A 15208-nucleotide genomic window follows, 5' to 3' on the forward strand; every position below is an offset into this window, starting at 1 on the left:
TTGCCTATTTATTTGCCTTCTCCCAGCCAATCAGCTCCCTGCCTGTTCCCCTGTCCACCCACCTGTTTCTGATACCCAGATAGTTTGTGTTTTTGACCTGTTTTGCATCCTGACCTGCTTTTCAGGTAAAGTTTTCTAAATATCATGAGGATGCCACTCAGAAAAGAATGAGAACACATCTTCATATGTAGAGACCATACTAGACCATACTAGTGGTCAAAATCCAGCCTTTAAAAATGTATTTTTTGCTTTTAGGGAAACTAATGTGGATGACTTCATTATGGTGATGGAATACTGGTGTGAAGAGATTTCAAAGCCTCTGAAAGTTCATGTTCACATTGTAGTTGATTGAATGGAAACCAATGGCTGGATAAAAGGGAGGAGAAATGATTCCAAAAATATGACCACTTGCTGTAGTAAAAGCTTAGCAGAAATATGAATTATGTATATTTTGTAGATATTAGTCTACATATGCAAAATCACCAGTATGGTGACATCTGCTCTGTATTAATCAGCATTTGATCTTTCTTCTTAAAATTCTTAGAATCTGTGTTAAAAAAAAAAGCTGCCAGCAGAGTTTGGGTTTGGGGTGCACCTGTGTTCTATATCTTTAAATCTGACCGCTCTCATGCCAAAAATGCTCAAAAATGATAAGCTTTCCATTTTTCTACCAAAATGTCACTCTTGTTCAGGTGGAAAAACCTCTGAAGGTAATAAAATAAACTCAGGTTTTTGCTGGCGGGAGACTTCAACAAGCTGTCCTTGGGGAAGAACCTCAGCCACATCAGAGGTGAATGACTTCGACATGCTGATATTTGATATTTAATAAAAGGCCAATATCATCCCAGTGCATCAGCCCAGCCCGGCTGAGACTGACTGCTGGGAGGACCAGAGCTCACACCGAACACTGAGTCACGGCAGCGGGGGTGCAGGGAGAGCGGCTGAGACCTCATGGAGATGTCGAGGAGCACTCTGTGCTCCTCCACAGCAGCAAAACATCACGTTACCAAGACAACCCCCATGCTACACTTATTTCTGTGCACTTTCTTATTCGCTATTTGTTCCACTTTCCCTCCACTTAAAGTGCCTTTTGAATACCTCGACTTTTAACTAGTGGGATGCCAGCGTTGCCGCACAGCCCAGAGGGAAATGTTCAGCAACAGGCAGAACACATTTACCAGGATTAAATCCATGTTATTGTTAGTCACTATTTAAGTAAAGTTAACTCCAGGGTAGTTACTATTATGGTTCAAGCAGCAGATTATATCCGTATTCCAGTTAGTTAGCTGCCCTTCACCAGCTGCCAGTGCAAGTCAGGCCTGATTTTTTTGGACTAGTGCCTATCTCCATATCTAAGCTTTGAACAAGATCCTCCAGACTGTATAATCTATTTTAAACGATGAGAACTTTTTAATGTTCTGGACCCCCAAGTTGACACCAACCTCCATTTGAAGTAATTTTGCCCTCAGGACCCTAATTTCAAGATATTTTGGATTGTGTTACTGTTATGCCATGTTTGCACATTGACAAATCAAATCACAGTGGTGAGATAATGTGAAGATCACATGAACTCACAATTTAATTTGTTGTGTTTTAGTTGCAAGAAAATTCACAGAGCTTGAATGGTCATTTGGCTGGTACAGAATAAAATGGTTATTGTGGTCAGCTAAGGTGATGTGTGTCACACTAGCGTGACAACTGATGTGTTGTGGCGCGGCTGCTTTCTGAAAGAAGTCATCAACGTTAATTGTTACCACCGATCGGTCCAACAATCCTCAGTTCCCCTTGGGCAGCACTAGATGCCTGTAAGGCCCTAGAGGACCCCTGGGGGTCCTGGGACACACTTTGACAAAATATGTTTTGACACTTTTAGTAGTAACAACAGCAGTATTATTAGAGATACCAGTTACAGATGTAGTAATAGTAGTGCAGGTAATATGAGTAACAGTTACAACAGTGGTCACAGAAGTATAGCAGTAGCAGTAGTGGTGGTAACAATAGTTGCAGTGTTGATACTGATTGTGGTAGCAGTTATGTGATATTATTGTTTTATTGCCATTATACATGAACCATTAAGATGAGGAAAATAAACTGTACTGTAACTGTACTGTAGTGTGTGTGTGTGTGTGTGTGTGTGTGTGACATGAGGTCAGTTGTTTACATCAGGTGAGCCAGCATCAGTGTGGGTACAACCCTGTGTTGTGCAGGTTCTGCTGTAGCACTGCTTTCTCATCGTGGTTAGCTCGCCCTCTAGTGGGCCAAATGAGACATGACACTGGCAGCACTTGATAGGTGGAAATTTATTAAAATCTCATTCAAGTGGGCATAACCAGTGAAAACACATTGACAGGCGTTTTTGCCAGGTGCTACCATTTATCATTTTTATCAACATCTTTATAAGACATTCACACTTCATAGAGCCAGAACAAAACTCATATTAAACCAGAGAGCATGTCTACGTATTTACATACAAAATTGTGCAACATTGCATTATATAGACCAGAATCTTACAATAGTGGTAATGGTTATTTAGTTAGAACGGTTAATTACCGATGTGTTAGAATGTAGGGTATATTGGTAGACAGATGTGCAGAGAACTGTACAATCTATCGGTGTATCCAATTCTACACATTTATGTACACATACTGTACATACACGCACCCACACACACACACACACACACACACACACACACAAAGAAAAAAAAAGTTAATGAATGCATTCCCCTCAAGATGAATATGTAGTCAAGCATGGCATAATACTAGGTATAATAATAATGGAGTCTATAGGATGCTGTGGACCAGGAATACACCAGTTGTGTGACTAGAAACCAGTGCATGATTCAAGGCTGAAGCTGTGCAACTGTTAAATTTATTCGACAATATTTCAAATCAAGCGGACTGCAAAGCATCGACATTCACACCAAAACACACAGGCTCTGTCGTTTAAGGTAAGACCGATATTTGGGACCGATATTGGCCTTTCATTAATAATGGGATTTGGTTCATTGGACATTATGCACTTTGACAGATTGAGTATTTGTTGTTGAAATTATCAATACCACACTGTTTTTGTTTGTTTGTTTTGTTTTTTTAATAGAAAGCTCTCAATTGATTCTAATGAGACATTTTTCTTAACAAGTATGCATTAGTAGTAATATTATGGTATGCAGTTGTTTTGAAGAATGTTAGCTGGGGGGAAGTCCACCTCAATGGCACGAGGCTAACAGTTAGCATTTGGAGCATCCAGCCAGTATCAATCCAGCCATAAATTGACCTTATATTTAGAATTACTCAACACGAATTTGGTGAAATTTAAAGATATCAGTGCAAAACATCGGCCATCAGCAGCTAACAAGAGTATTGACCTTCTAAAACCTTGCTCATTTTCTTATACAAATAAACACACACACACACTCACAGCCACACACACACACACACACGCACACACACACACACAAACAAGTACTCATTGGAAGCCATTTTAAGTTACCAGCTGGCCCCTTAAAGCCTCTCTCCGAGCGTCTCTCATTTGATGGCCTGCCAGATGATGATGACCAGGATGATGAGCACCAGCGACAGCACCATGGCCAGGATGCACATCCTCTTACGGGACTTCCTCTGCACAGGATCAACAACAACATGTTATGGCAAAGCAAGGCATCTAGTGGTGAAGAAAATAAGTGTCCCAGAGCTGTACGAGTGTTTGACAGGACAGAGATAAGCCAGCTGGTATCTCCACAACTGGCTCAGGACAGGACGCCAGATTAGATAAGATCAAACTTTATTGATCCCTGTAGAAAACTGGGTCACTGATGGAGACAGAGTGACAGAGAGCAGCAAGAAACACACAATAAACCAAGCAACAACACCAACACTACAAGGGAGGAAAACCCCTCCCTTTCATACATGACACAGAGGACAGTTGTGCACCAAAGCCTTTACTAACCTAGCCAATCAAACACCACAGGCCTACGTCATTAATTCACACCCAGAACATGTTAAATGAATGACAGATTGAGTGAAACAAACCGCAACATTGCTGACATATGACCTTACTTGAAATGTGTTGATCAGACATAAGCCTCATGTAGTTTGATTGGTAGAGCAAAAAATTCATCCAGCCCGATAAAGTTCCGAGCCAAGGCTGGTTGAGTGGTGCTTATTTTTTCTGAAATGCTGATGGAAGTGGCCCCTGAGTCAACCAGCTCACCATAATGTAAGACTAGGTGAGTTTGATGTTGTGCTTTGTGACATAAATGACACCTGTTAGCCTAACATCCAAGCTGCAACATTTTAAGCTGCTGTCTGCTTTAAAACAGTAAGTTCCTGACAAGTTGCTGTGCTGAAACTACCAAAGTGTTGTTGGAATAATTACATCATTACATAAAGCACATTAATTGACATTCTTGCCCTGCTCTGCTCCATGTTTTCCGCTCTATAGCTGCATCTTGGGTTCATGTGCTCTGACTATCAAATCTTCCCAATGCACGTTTATGAATTCTTGGCATTTGACAGCTACCTAGCTCCCTGAATGCAAGAGGAGTAGCCGCTCTGGTGGACATGTGGAAGGGGCTGGTGGTGACGTGACGTCACTGGACCATGATCAACCTGCCAGTTCTCATTCCCAGGGCGTCAATTACAAACACAAAAAGGAGCCATTAGAAGCCTAGGCACCCCCTGGCATCAGTATGAGACATGGGGTGTGGTGATGGAAAAAGTAATGAAAAAAGGGAAAGACGGGGTAGAGTGTCACCAGGGCAAATGCCAAATGTATAAGTCACAGGACTCTGAAGCACAGCCTGCGAGTTGAAAAGCGAGTTGTGAAGGAGCAGAGCGAGATGTTTCGCTTTTGGAGTGACACCATGTCACACACGACTAAAACTGTGTCCAGTTTCCGTGTTGGTGCTATTTCTAACCTTAAACAACTGTTTTTTTTGCCTAAACCTAACCTTTCACTCAACTTCACCAAGTGTTTTTTACGACTAAGTCTAACCTTAACCTCATCTTAACCAAGTGGTTTTGTTGCCTAACCACATGGCAGTAAAAGAGAGAAAGCTCAGTGTGTGTCATCCTGATTCCATCGATTCCCAAACTTTAAACCAGAGTCGTTCCCGAAAATGTGAAAGTGCACCACTGCTGACGTACACACTGTTGACCTACACATCACTGGACCGCTGTATTCCATACAGATGTGAAATGTCAAATGCATCGCTTCCTGTGTGTCAGGGGGATTTATTCCCCAGGAAAGAGTTACTAGACAAAACAGCAAATGTAAAAGCTTTCAAAAACCAACTATGGGTTAAACTGCTACTGTGTTGTATTAATCAGCGATTTGAGAGCAGTAAAACATTTATTTATGACATTCTTTCCGATTAAATCTTTTAATTGTCTTTGTAGCTGCCTTCATGATTGAGTCCCTTCAGAGTTTATGTGGTTTTTCATGTTGTGTTTCTGTTATTTCTGTACTGTGCACCATTTACCTGGTAATAGGCTGCTTTTTGAAGCTGGGCGGTGCCTCTGTCTACATGGACCTCAGCGCTCTCCACGTTAGCCTCAATGCTGTCTGTCAGACAAAAAAAAAGAAAGAACTCTGAGGCAGATGTACACCCAGAAGATCAAAGGAGTAAATGACATATTTAGGTAGAGAACAGAGGACTCTGGGTGAAAATGAATGTAGTGCTAATTTGTGTTCCTTACTACTTACCAATCATCTCTCCCTGGTCATGGATCATAACAGCCAGGTCCTTGAAGATTTGGTTCACATCCATAATGTCAGCCTGCAGAGGATGAAAAGAAAGGGATAAATCAGTGGAATTAACTGGATCACGGTGATAACAGGCTGACCTCTCCTGTCTGGGATGTACGATTGTGGCTGATACCTCTAGCTGTTTGATGTTAGTCTCTCTCTCCTTAATGATCTCCAGGTCCTCCTCCGTAATGGCAGGCTCCTGAGTCTGAGTCTGGCTCTGACCCCAGTCATCATCTTCCCTGCACAAGAAAACACATCCACGATAACGCTAGACCGCTCAAACCTCCATTACTGTCAGCCACACAGTGCAGTATGATATTAAAGGAAACATTCACCTTAAAATACACTATTAGATCTCACTGGTCTGTGATGTTCAACACAAAGGAGTTATTTTGTGATGAAATGTTGCAATTTACTTTTCAGAGCACCCACTTTCCCTCAACCTGCCTCGCCCACTTCTACTCGATTTCCTACATTTCCCCAAATACCTTTTAACAGCACCCAGAGATGGAGCATAAATGTGTTGCTTTCAATCAAATGCGGGCTGATGGGCATATAAATAGCTTCAAAGTGTTATCATTCACAGCTGGGGGTTATACATATGATTGCAGCTGTGGCCTGTAATTAAAATAAATGTCCTGTGGCTGAGAGGCTACTGTGGGTGGATAAATGACTGATGTTTCAGATTGCTGAAACGTTTTATGCTCTCAAACTCAACTGTAGCTGCTAGAAACATCTGACAACCTGTCACCTGCATTTGGCCAGTTATCCCTCTGAGAACAACAAAAAAGGAATAAGAAATGTTTTAGTGCAGAATTTTCATTTTAAGAACAGCTTTATATGAAATAATGAGTGCAGTCAATTAAAGAAGACAAAGTAGTGTGTGGACTGATTTGTTGAGGTTGTTCTTTGGTTTGGGGGTTTTGCTTTTAATGAGGAAAAAGGATCTTCAAGATAAAGGCAAAAAACTTGATGTATGGCTGATTTGATACTTTAAAACCTGAGCAAATTCTATGATTCTAGATTCCAAAAACATAGGAAAAAGGCTGATTCGCAAATAATCAAAAAATTATCAGAACATTAGTTTATGAATGAATGAATGAATGAATGAATAAATAAATACATAAATACATAAATAAATAAATAAATAAATATGGGGAAAAAAATACAGGAAACTTCCAGAAATTTGCAAAACATTACCAGAAAATTAGGGAAAATATATTTTTAAAAACATACTTTAAAAAACTATATTCATAATTACAAAAATTCTGTATTTAACCTTTGTTTTGTTTAAATGCTTGTGAAAGGCATCTGAATGCAACAACTTGATTTCTTTCAAAAAACAGGGGAAAAAGTTATGAGCCAATTACCAAGAAATTACATGAAGATTAGCAAGAAATTACAAAACATTTACAAGAAATTTGCCAGAGTACAAAGTCTATTTTGTGAAGTAAAACCTGGGTTTCAAAGAGTTACAAAACTGTGAAAAACACACCCAAACTGAGCAAAGAGCAGCATGGTGGATGAAGGACGTGCTACACATGATTTAATGGTTCTTCAACTAAAAGAGAGAGAATTCTGTATGCTGATGATAACCTACTTTTCAAATGTGACCAGCTGTTCATCCACATTGCCACCGTCTCCCTGTAGATATTCATAAAAAAAAAAGAAGACTCGACATTAGCACCCGTCACTTTCCCATCGTCAGTGCAACACATGAGAAGTCAGTCTATCCATGATGAGTATTATTAGGTTTACAACTACGACCAAAAAGCCATGTATTCACCATGGTGCGGGTGCCAGCACGAGCCCTGGCCACCGACTCCTTCTCCTTCTCGGCTGCCCGTCGCTGCACCACCTGGAAGTTGTTGAGGGCTGCAGAGAAATCATTCATCAGCCGCTCCTTCTGGATCTTCTGTTGTCTCTGTAGGTGAGAATAAAGGGATCCACAAATTATCAGCGGTTCAACAGGGCCAATATTCAGAATTCACATTTCTTAAATAATTAGTATCATAATTTTGACTGACATAATGATTTACAGCGGAACAAAAGCTGTTGAGCGGAGCATTGTTTCTGATAAAATGGCCACCATTATATTTTCCCTTTTCACTGGATAGGTGTTTACTTTAGTTTTACAGAAAGCGTTGGCCTTCCTTACTTGCCTTAAGGACAGAAAGGTTACTATTTTTGTTGCAGTTTGACTGGATTTATTCAGTTTTATTTAAATGCTTGTGAAAGACACCTTTCATGAGCATTTAAAATACATAAATATCAAAAACATTTTAGCTAATTTAAATAATAGTTTTCTTGTAATTGTTATAATTAATTTATTGATTTATTTACTTATTTACAATTTTTCAGTGTTTTTGTTTTATTTATGAGTGGCTGTTTTTTGATACAACAATTTTCAAATTTACTGCAAATAAATATCAGCCCTGAATATCGGTTATCAGTGTCCTTGCTTACTGACAATCAGTATCAGTATTGGCCCACAAAAATCAATATCAGTCTATCCCCACTGTGTAATAGTATAACACCGACTTTTACATCTATTGCTGTGGAGTAATTCAGTGTTTTTCAAATGTGTTGATGGCACAGACTCCCAAACAGACACTCTTTAATCCTCAGAACGCCATTTGGTCAGATTTAGCCCCAGAGATTTACATAGTATCATAGTAGTTGTTGACTTAATACTGAACTGTACAGCTGTGTACACTGTAGGCCATGTCAGGAGATAACAGTGGTGGAAAAAAATGGAAACCTATGATTAAATATAATGTATACATTCAGTCATTCTCATACATTCTACCACTGGAATAATTTCTAGTGAATTACATCACAGCCAAATACAGTTGTTGCTGATTTCCTGGGGAGCCATCACACCCTGTCAAGGACCACTGGGGGGCTCTGCATCTCACTTTGGGAGTCACTGGACTAAATGCATTGTATGTTTTTTCCCCCAACTTTTGAATTGAACAACATTTTTTCATATTACATTATCACAGTGACATTATGGAGTGTTTTTACATGTTCTACTCATTGACAGTGTTTTCATAATCACCAACCAGATACAGAACATCTAAAGAGAGCGCTGCTATTTTTGGCACGGCAGAAAATCTAAAACGATTCCAAAATAAAGCAAGACATAATAAGAGTGAGGAGCATTGTGAGGAGGAGAGGAGAGGCTCCTTCAGGAATACATGGAGGTTTTGGCACTCTGTCCTGTTTAGTCAGCCTATGAGCTGCAAAGCAAAGAGAGCCCAGACATCAGAGTCATCGCCGTGTCCCCGGTAGACTGCTGGCTCTGATGCTGGATACTAACACTGGCATACAGTATGCTGAGTAACAGCCCAGTCAAGCCAGTTTATTTATACAGCACGTTTAAATACAATGACAGAGCCCAAAGTGCTCCAAAATGACAGATAAAACATTAGACAAAAAAATGAAGACTAGTTAAGATAAATTAGTGCATAAAGCAAACTGCACAACAACAAATAAGAATGAAGACATGAGAACATTGGACATGGCTGCTAATCCACAATACTGGATTTGTGTCTCTCCATTCACTTCCAACAGCTCCCAAATAACACTTTTAGCACATAAACAAAGGCAAACACAGTAGATTATGCCAGTAAAAAACAACAAGTCACCGTACCCATTTTTTGCAGAAATGAAATGTTTCTTTTCTTGTTATTTTCCTGTTTGAATTGGAAAGTAGATCCGGCATGTAGCATCTGCAGGAAATATCTTGTGTGCTTAGTAACCTTGCACCAGGAAGAACCAACATGATAGTTCTTTCACAAATAATTGTAATTACACCCGAGAAGAATAGGTATCGGGACTTATTGTTTTTTATATGGGCATAATCCACTTTTTCATGTTTATTTATGTGCTAGAACTGTTTGCGACTTGTAATGGAGGTGAATGGAGAGATAATAATCCAGTACTGTGGATTATCAGTCAAGGGGAGCACAGAGCAACTAATGAGGAGATTTCACCACAATGTGGACTCACAACACATCCAGAGAACTACACAACCCAAAATTTTACAGAAGTACAGTTACACTATGCTGACTGGCTCCATGTTAACACTTTAGCATACATGTTAGCTGACAGTGGGCCACTAGCATTTGCTCAAGTAGGAAGATGACTCTTCTTCAATAAAAACTTGTTTGTGTTTTTCTCGATATAGCAGGTAGAACTACCTTTTCAAATGAAATACCATTAATGAAATATAATGCAATATCGTTAATGTATCCGGGATTATTGTCAAAACAATTTCAGCACCTGCTGAGCAGAGGTTTTTAACCATACCGTCTCAAATGCTGATTGGCCAAGTGCTGCAAAACGTACGAGTCAATGTGGAGGTGTTGTTTACAACAGTATTATGCCACTGTCAGCAGATCGTAAATACAAATGCCATTTGTTGGTGGCACAAAAATTAAAACATCGCTTATCATCTTTCACTGACATTGTCTGATGCTCCAGTACATTTGCTCATGTAGAATGGAACGTATCTGTGGCTACCATTACTATTCTGTCACCAGTGGCTCTCATGCCACCAAAAGCACAACCTGAAACACTTCTCAAACTATTTTTCTCATCTTGAAGTCGAGTGTCTACTTAGTTTAACAAGCTCCTCCTCTTAACATTACGTCTGAAATTCCATGGAGTTGTGCATCTACTGGCTGATACAACAAGGCAGAAGGTCTCTCTGTAGCTTTCACGGGCATGCACAGAGTTAAGTTTAGCTGGGTTAATGGACGTATAGCAGCAAAGCATCCATTAATCATAACCCAGCCTCAACAGCCATGCATACAGTTTTTAAAACTGCATATGGACATTTCTGTTGGCCAAGCTTTCTAGCTTGGTCAAACACAACAAAAGCCGCACAGCATGCTGTGTTGAACGTGCAAGTTATGTATTAAACAAAATATTGCGTGATGGGAACTGAAAGTGGAAATAGACTGACCTGCTCTGATGGAGAGAGCGGTAAGGGAAGTGAACCCAGCTCCTTCAGGTGTCTGTTGGTTTCTTTAGCCAGCTGGTTGGTGTAGTGCTGGAGCTGCTGACTGGAGGGATAATGACCATTTTAATTCTGCTCAAAATTTCAACACAAAACATGCTACTTATGTGGTAGGTGGAAAAAAATGAAACCAGGTGGCATTTGGTGAGGTGCAGATGAAGTACAGGCCAGTGCTTACAGTCTCTCTTGCAGCTCTGGGGTTTCCTGTCTTGTCCCCATTTGGTACAGCATATTTTTGATCTGCCCAGCTGGAGAGAGAAACAGTGAAACATTCAGTCTCTGGGGAAGTGAGAACAGGATACAACACCTTACCGTCTGCATGTTATGGTAGTGCAGTTCATTCATGTGTGATGGTGATAACCTGCACATAGAATACCCAGTAATAAAGACTTTATGATGTACAGAATGGGTATATATTAGCTTGGCTTTTATCAGCATGCTGGAGAGCAAAGTTCAAGCAAAAATTCCTCAAGAGGCCATATCTAAAAATATCACCGAAGCATTCAGGAGGGATATTCTCTCTTACTGAATAGATTGCTGACCTACAAGTAAGAATTTATCTCACTAGCAAAACAATAATATCTGCTCCATCATCAGTCATCGCCCCACTTATTCCTATGGTTTGTAGGCTCTGATGCCACATAACTGTACGTGCAGGGACATCTGAGAAATAGAGCTACATTTGCACTCTGTTTTTGAGATGTGAGACGTATACTTTATGCATCAACATTTCCTCTTTCATTCCCCCCAGTCTTTTTTTTAAGTTTGCTAATATCAAGAGTTTGCACCTCTCTGAGCATGTGCACTCTACTGTTTGTTGTTATATACAGGCAGGGACTTTGTCACGGCTTAGGGTTTAGTAGTGAACCAGTGACATGGTTATAGTATTAAATAGATTCCAGTCTAGCCCTTTTATGCATGATGTCATTACAGTGGACAAACACTGAAAGGTCATTCTAACTATCTCGACTGGTGTTACCACACCCAGAACACCACTAGGTGAGCTCACTGGGGAATAGTCTACATTTCCATTTAATTATTGTACACAGAGAATCAGATAGATATTTGTCAGATAAATAATATGTAAGGCAGAGGATTATCAAGATTTTCATAACACATTTCCTCTCATTTTTTTGTCCATGGCTGAAAAATGATCTGCCCACTGTAGTGGCATTTTGCCTATTTGGGTCTGATATGCATTCACCCATTGGTGTTTTATTTAGCTACATAATGAGGTTCATTATCAAATAATTAGGTCATTTTCACTTGGATTTGTTAATTAATAGTCCTTTTCAACCCATCAGCACATGTTTTCTTTAGGCTACACTTAGCTTTGCTATGTTTTTATTCCAGTGTGTTACTATGTAATTCCAAAGTAATCCACATTTTCCAGAGTGTCACTGTGTGATCACACTGCTTGCCTAACTGTACCCACTTAGGTATACCTCAGTACCTACACATCATAAATAACTATGCATAATTAGGTATGTCTGTGACTACTGGATTATACCTCTAAACCAAACCATGCACTACTGTATTTGTTACACAGCAAAATATTTCTCATTTCTCAAAATATTCTCATAATTTCTCAATAGTGGCGATTATAATTATGAAATAATTCTACAATACACAATATCTTTAAGTGCCGTTAAGGTGATACGGTATAATGTTGTGTTGACTCATTTGTTATACAATTTTGTTTAGAAGCTTATATACCATTTATGCATGATGTCACTACAGTGGATAAACATGAACTACTTGAAAATAAAAAAAACAGATTTTTTTTTGGTTATTTTATATTTATTTACAAGTAAAACAAAACCTCAGATAAAAATGATTCCTATATGATTTAATCATTCAAGCATGACAGGGCTAGGACGGGGCCAAGCGTTTGATGTGTGTGTGTGTGTGTGTGTGTGTGTGTGTGTGTGTGTGTGTGTGTGTGTGTGTGTGTGTGTGTGTGTGAGCACTCACTGTTCTGGGTGATTTTCTGGATGTTGCTGCTGCATGTCTGGGTGAGGTTGCTGAAGTCTCGTGGTTGAGACCGGCTGCTGTCTGCTCTCATGTAGGACATCCCGGCTGCAGCTGTTCAGCACCACGCTCTGGGCCTGCACACAGCACATCAACACACCTTATCAAGTCCGCATTCAACTTTATGACTGCCATCCATTTGTAAAATCTTCACCAAATTCACAAACTTTACCAGATTTTCAAAAGGCTCTAAATGCCACTTGTGCGTACAAGCAGCCACTATAGGCTGTGTTGCCACTGAGAGCTGCGTCTCCCAGGAGATATCACCATGTAACCGGCTGGCAAAGGATAAATAAAGGGGGAAACAACAAAGGCCAACGTGAGCCAGACCCAAGTAATCACGTGGATTAACCTTCCAACAGATTAAATGGGAAAGGCTGTCAACAAGCCGCAGAAACAGAACCTATGGCAAGAATAAAGCTCTGACACGCATCATCTGGCCCAGAATAAAGAGAATTCAATCACAGCCCAGTCTCCTGACAGCTCCGGGCGCTATCCCGCGGTCTTAATAGGTTGCAGTGTGTCTCTAGATTCGCATCAGTGGCTGTTTGAGCCCAGATCTGTGAGATGAGCGGCTCTCTCCAGCACACCGAGCACCGCTCCGCTCATTTCTGTACGCCGGCAGCCCGCAGCACCATAAAGCTCTTACTTGGCAGGGATGGTTGACGACGGAGGTGTTTTTGTAGCTCCAAATAAATATTCCTATGTCGGAATTAGATTCGCAGACCCAGCCCGTGCGTGACGTCACACGTTGAAAACAGTAAATCCGACGTGGGGCGCGATGCAGCGTTCAGGATCCCTGGGAAAGACGGGAGACGGGGACTTTTCGACCAAAGAGTGACGATCACCTCAACGTTGGAAAAGTGAGTTAAGTAAGTAAATAAATAAATAAATATATAAATGGGGAAACGCCGATCAATTAGCCTACATTTGAGAGCTTTGACTAAAAAACAAGAGCTTTTTCATTTTTCATAATTCAGTTGCCCTTTTTGTCAACAAGAAACAGTGCATTTGAGGTCATGATCAACTTCAACAGTAAATACATAGAAACTGGGAATGCTTGTTTATAATAGATTCTTTATAGATGGTGGCAACAGACCTTCTAGCACAATGGCACATAAAAATTTGTAAATAAATAAGAAAACAAACGAATAAATTCTGGGTTTTTTGCGGTTGTGTGCGGATCACATTAAAATTTAATATTCACTGTAAACACCTGACTAAAAAATGGCTTTTACTCACTAGGCAGCGCCTGTGAGTCTCTAGCCGATAAGAAGCGACCAAAGTCCACAAAAAAAACTTCCACAATGGCGTTTGTGGGCTTTTAGATCCACTGCTTCTAATAAAGCTCCAGCAGGCTAGACGAGGAGAGGCCTCAGGCTGTGCAGGCCTCTATGCTTCTGACGGCTTCAAATGATCACAGCGCTTCAAAGCCCTTCCTATCAACCGACACGTCTTTTCCGTGTGTGTTTTTTCCCACGGGACTTGAAGGCAGCATGCGCGGCGCTGCTCCGTCACCGCTCCCGTGCAGCTTAATACCTATGTTCGGCCTTAAAATGTGCTTTTGAATTAAGTTTCACATAAAGATTTTGATACAAACTCGAGCTTCAATAATTTAGAAGCTTCATCTGAAAGTAAAAGCGCAATTTGAGACGTTAACATGGATTTTGTTTTAAAATAAAGGCAGCTATCACTCAAAGTTTCCCTCAGATGGGGATGAAGAAACGTGTGCTGGTCCCATGACTTTCACATTGGCTTTAATAAGAGCTCCAGACATGGAGTGTGCTGCCCTCACATGACACTCAACAATACCATTATTTAAGCAGACCCGCACTATTTCACCCTCCAGAGCCTACTTACAAATTCCTGCTGACAGAGTAGCAGAGAAAAGCCACATACATAAAGGAAATATTGTCTAGGAATTTATTATAAAAGGGAAAAAGATGACAGTTTTGATTCGGCCTCGTCCTAAAATTGTATCCTACCATTGCAACTGATTCACTGCAACAGATTTATGTAAAATTAAAAAAAGGCTTCCTTCACCTTTTCTTCCACAGACACATTTTCCATCTCAACATGTCAGTTTTATTTTCCACATTTGCTTCAGATCCCCCACCGACCCACCCCCATCCCCTATTTTACACTATGATAAATATATGAAATCTCTTACTGAGAAAAAATACATGTTTTTTAACATCTGACCAAAATGTTGCTTAAACAAACAAAGATAAAAGTGATTGAGGACCAAGATAATTTAAATTGAACAAGGGACATTAGCTGACCCTGAGCTAGAAGCAGTGTTGGTGATATTTTTCTATTCTATGAAAATGCTACGTTGTATTTCATTTTGCTAGTGAGCGCTGCCTCTGCTGTCTCATCTTTTACATTCAACACTTTTCA

The 15208-nt window shown here is 40.2% G+C and overlaps 1 protein-coding gene and 1 long non-coding RNA gene across 3 annotated transcripts; one reads left to right on the plus strand and one right to left on the minus strand.

Moving 5' to 3' along the window:
• On the plus strand, positions 1-2107 carry LOC115373805 (uncharacterized). Its single transcript, XR_003929565.1, has 2 exons — positions 1-125; positions 693-2107. It is a non-coding gene; the product is annotated as an uncharacterized LOC115373805 (long non-coding RNA).
• Positions 2108-2280: 173 nt separating this feature from the next.
• stx12l (syntaxin 12, like) lies at positions 2281-13565 on the minus strand. 2 transcript variants are annotated; one of them, XM_030072378.1, is made up of 11 exons: positions 13458-13565; positions 12752-12885; positions 10956-11025; positions 10724-10823; positions 7538-7675; positions 7352-7395; positions 5882-5990; positions 5707-5779; positions 5483-5565; positions 3493-3620; positions 2281-2645 (listed from the first exon to the last, which is right to left on the minus strand). In XM_030072378.1, exons 2-10 carry the CDS (start codon positions 12849-12851, stop codon positions 3528-3530), a joined length of 810 nt encoding a protein of 269 aa, XP_029928238.1. In that variant the 5' UTR covers positions 12852-12885; positions 13458-13565; the 3' UTR covers positions 2281-2645; positions 3493-3527. The 2 variants fall into 2 exon arrangements, with proteins under 2 accessions (XP_029928238.1, XP_029928236.1); XM_030072376.1 differs by having other exon boundaries at positions 2281-3620.
• Between the last annotated feature and the right edge of the window lie 1643 nt (positions 13566-15208).

This window comes from Myripristis murdjan, chromosome 16 (assembly GCF_902150065.1).
Source record: "Myripristis murdjan chromosome 16, fMyrMur1.1, whole genome shotgun sequence".
NCBI lineage: Eukaryota > Metazoa > Chordata > Actinopteri > Holocentriformes > Holocentridae > Myripristis > Myripristis murdjan.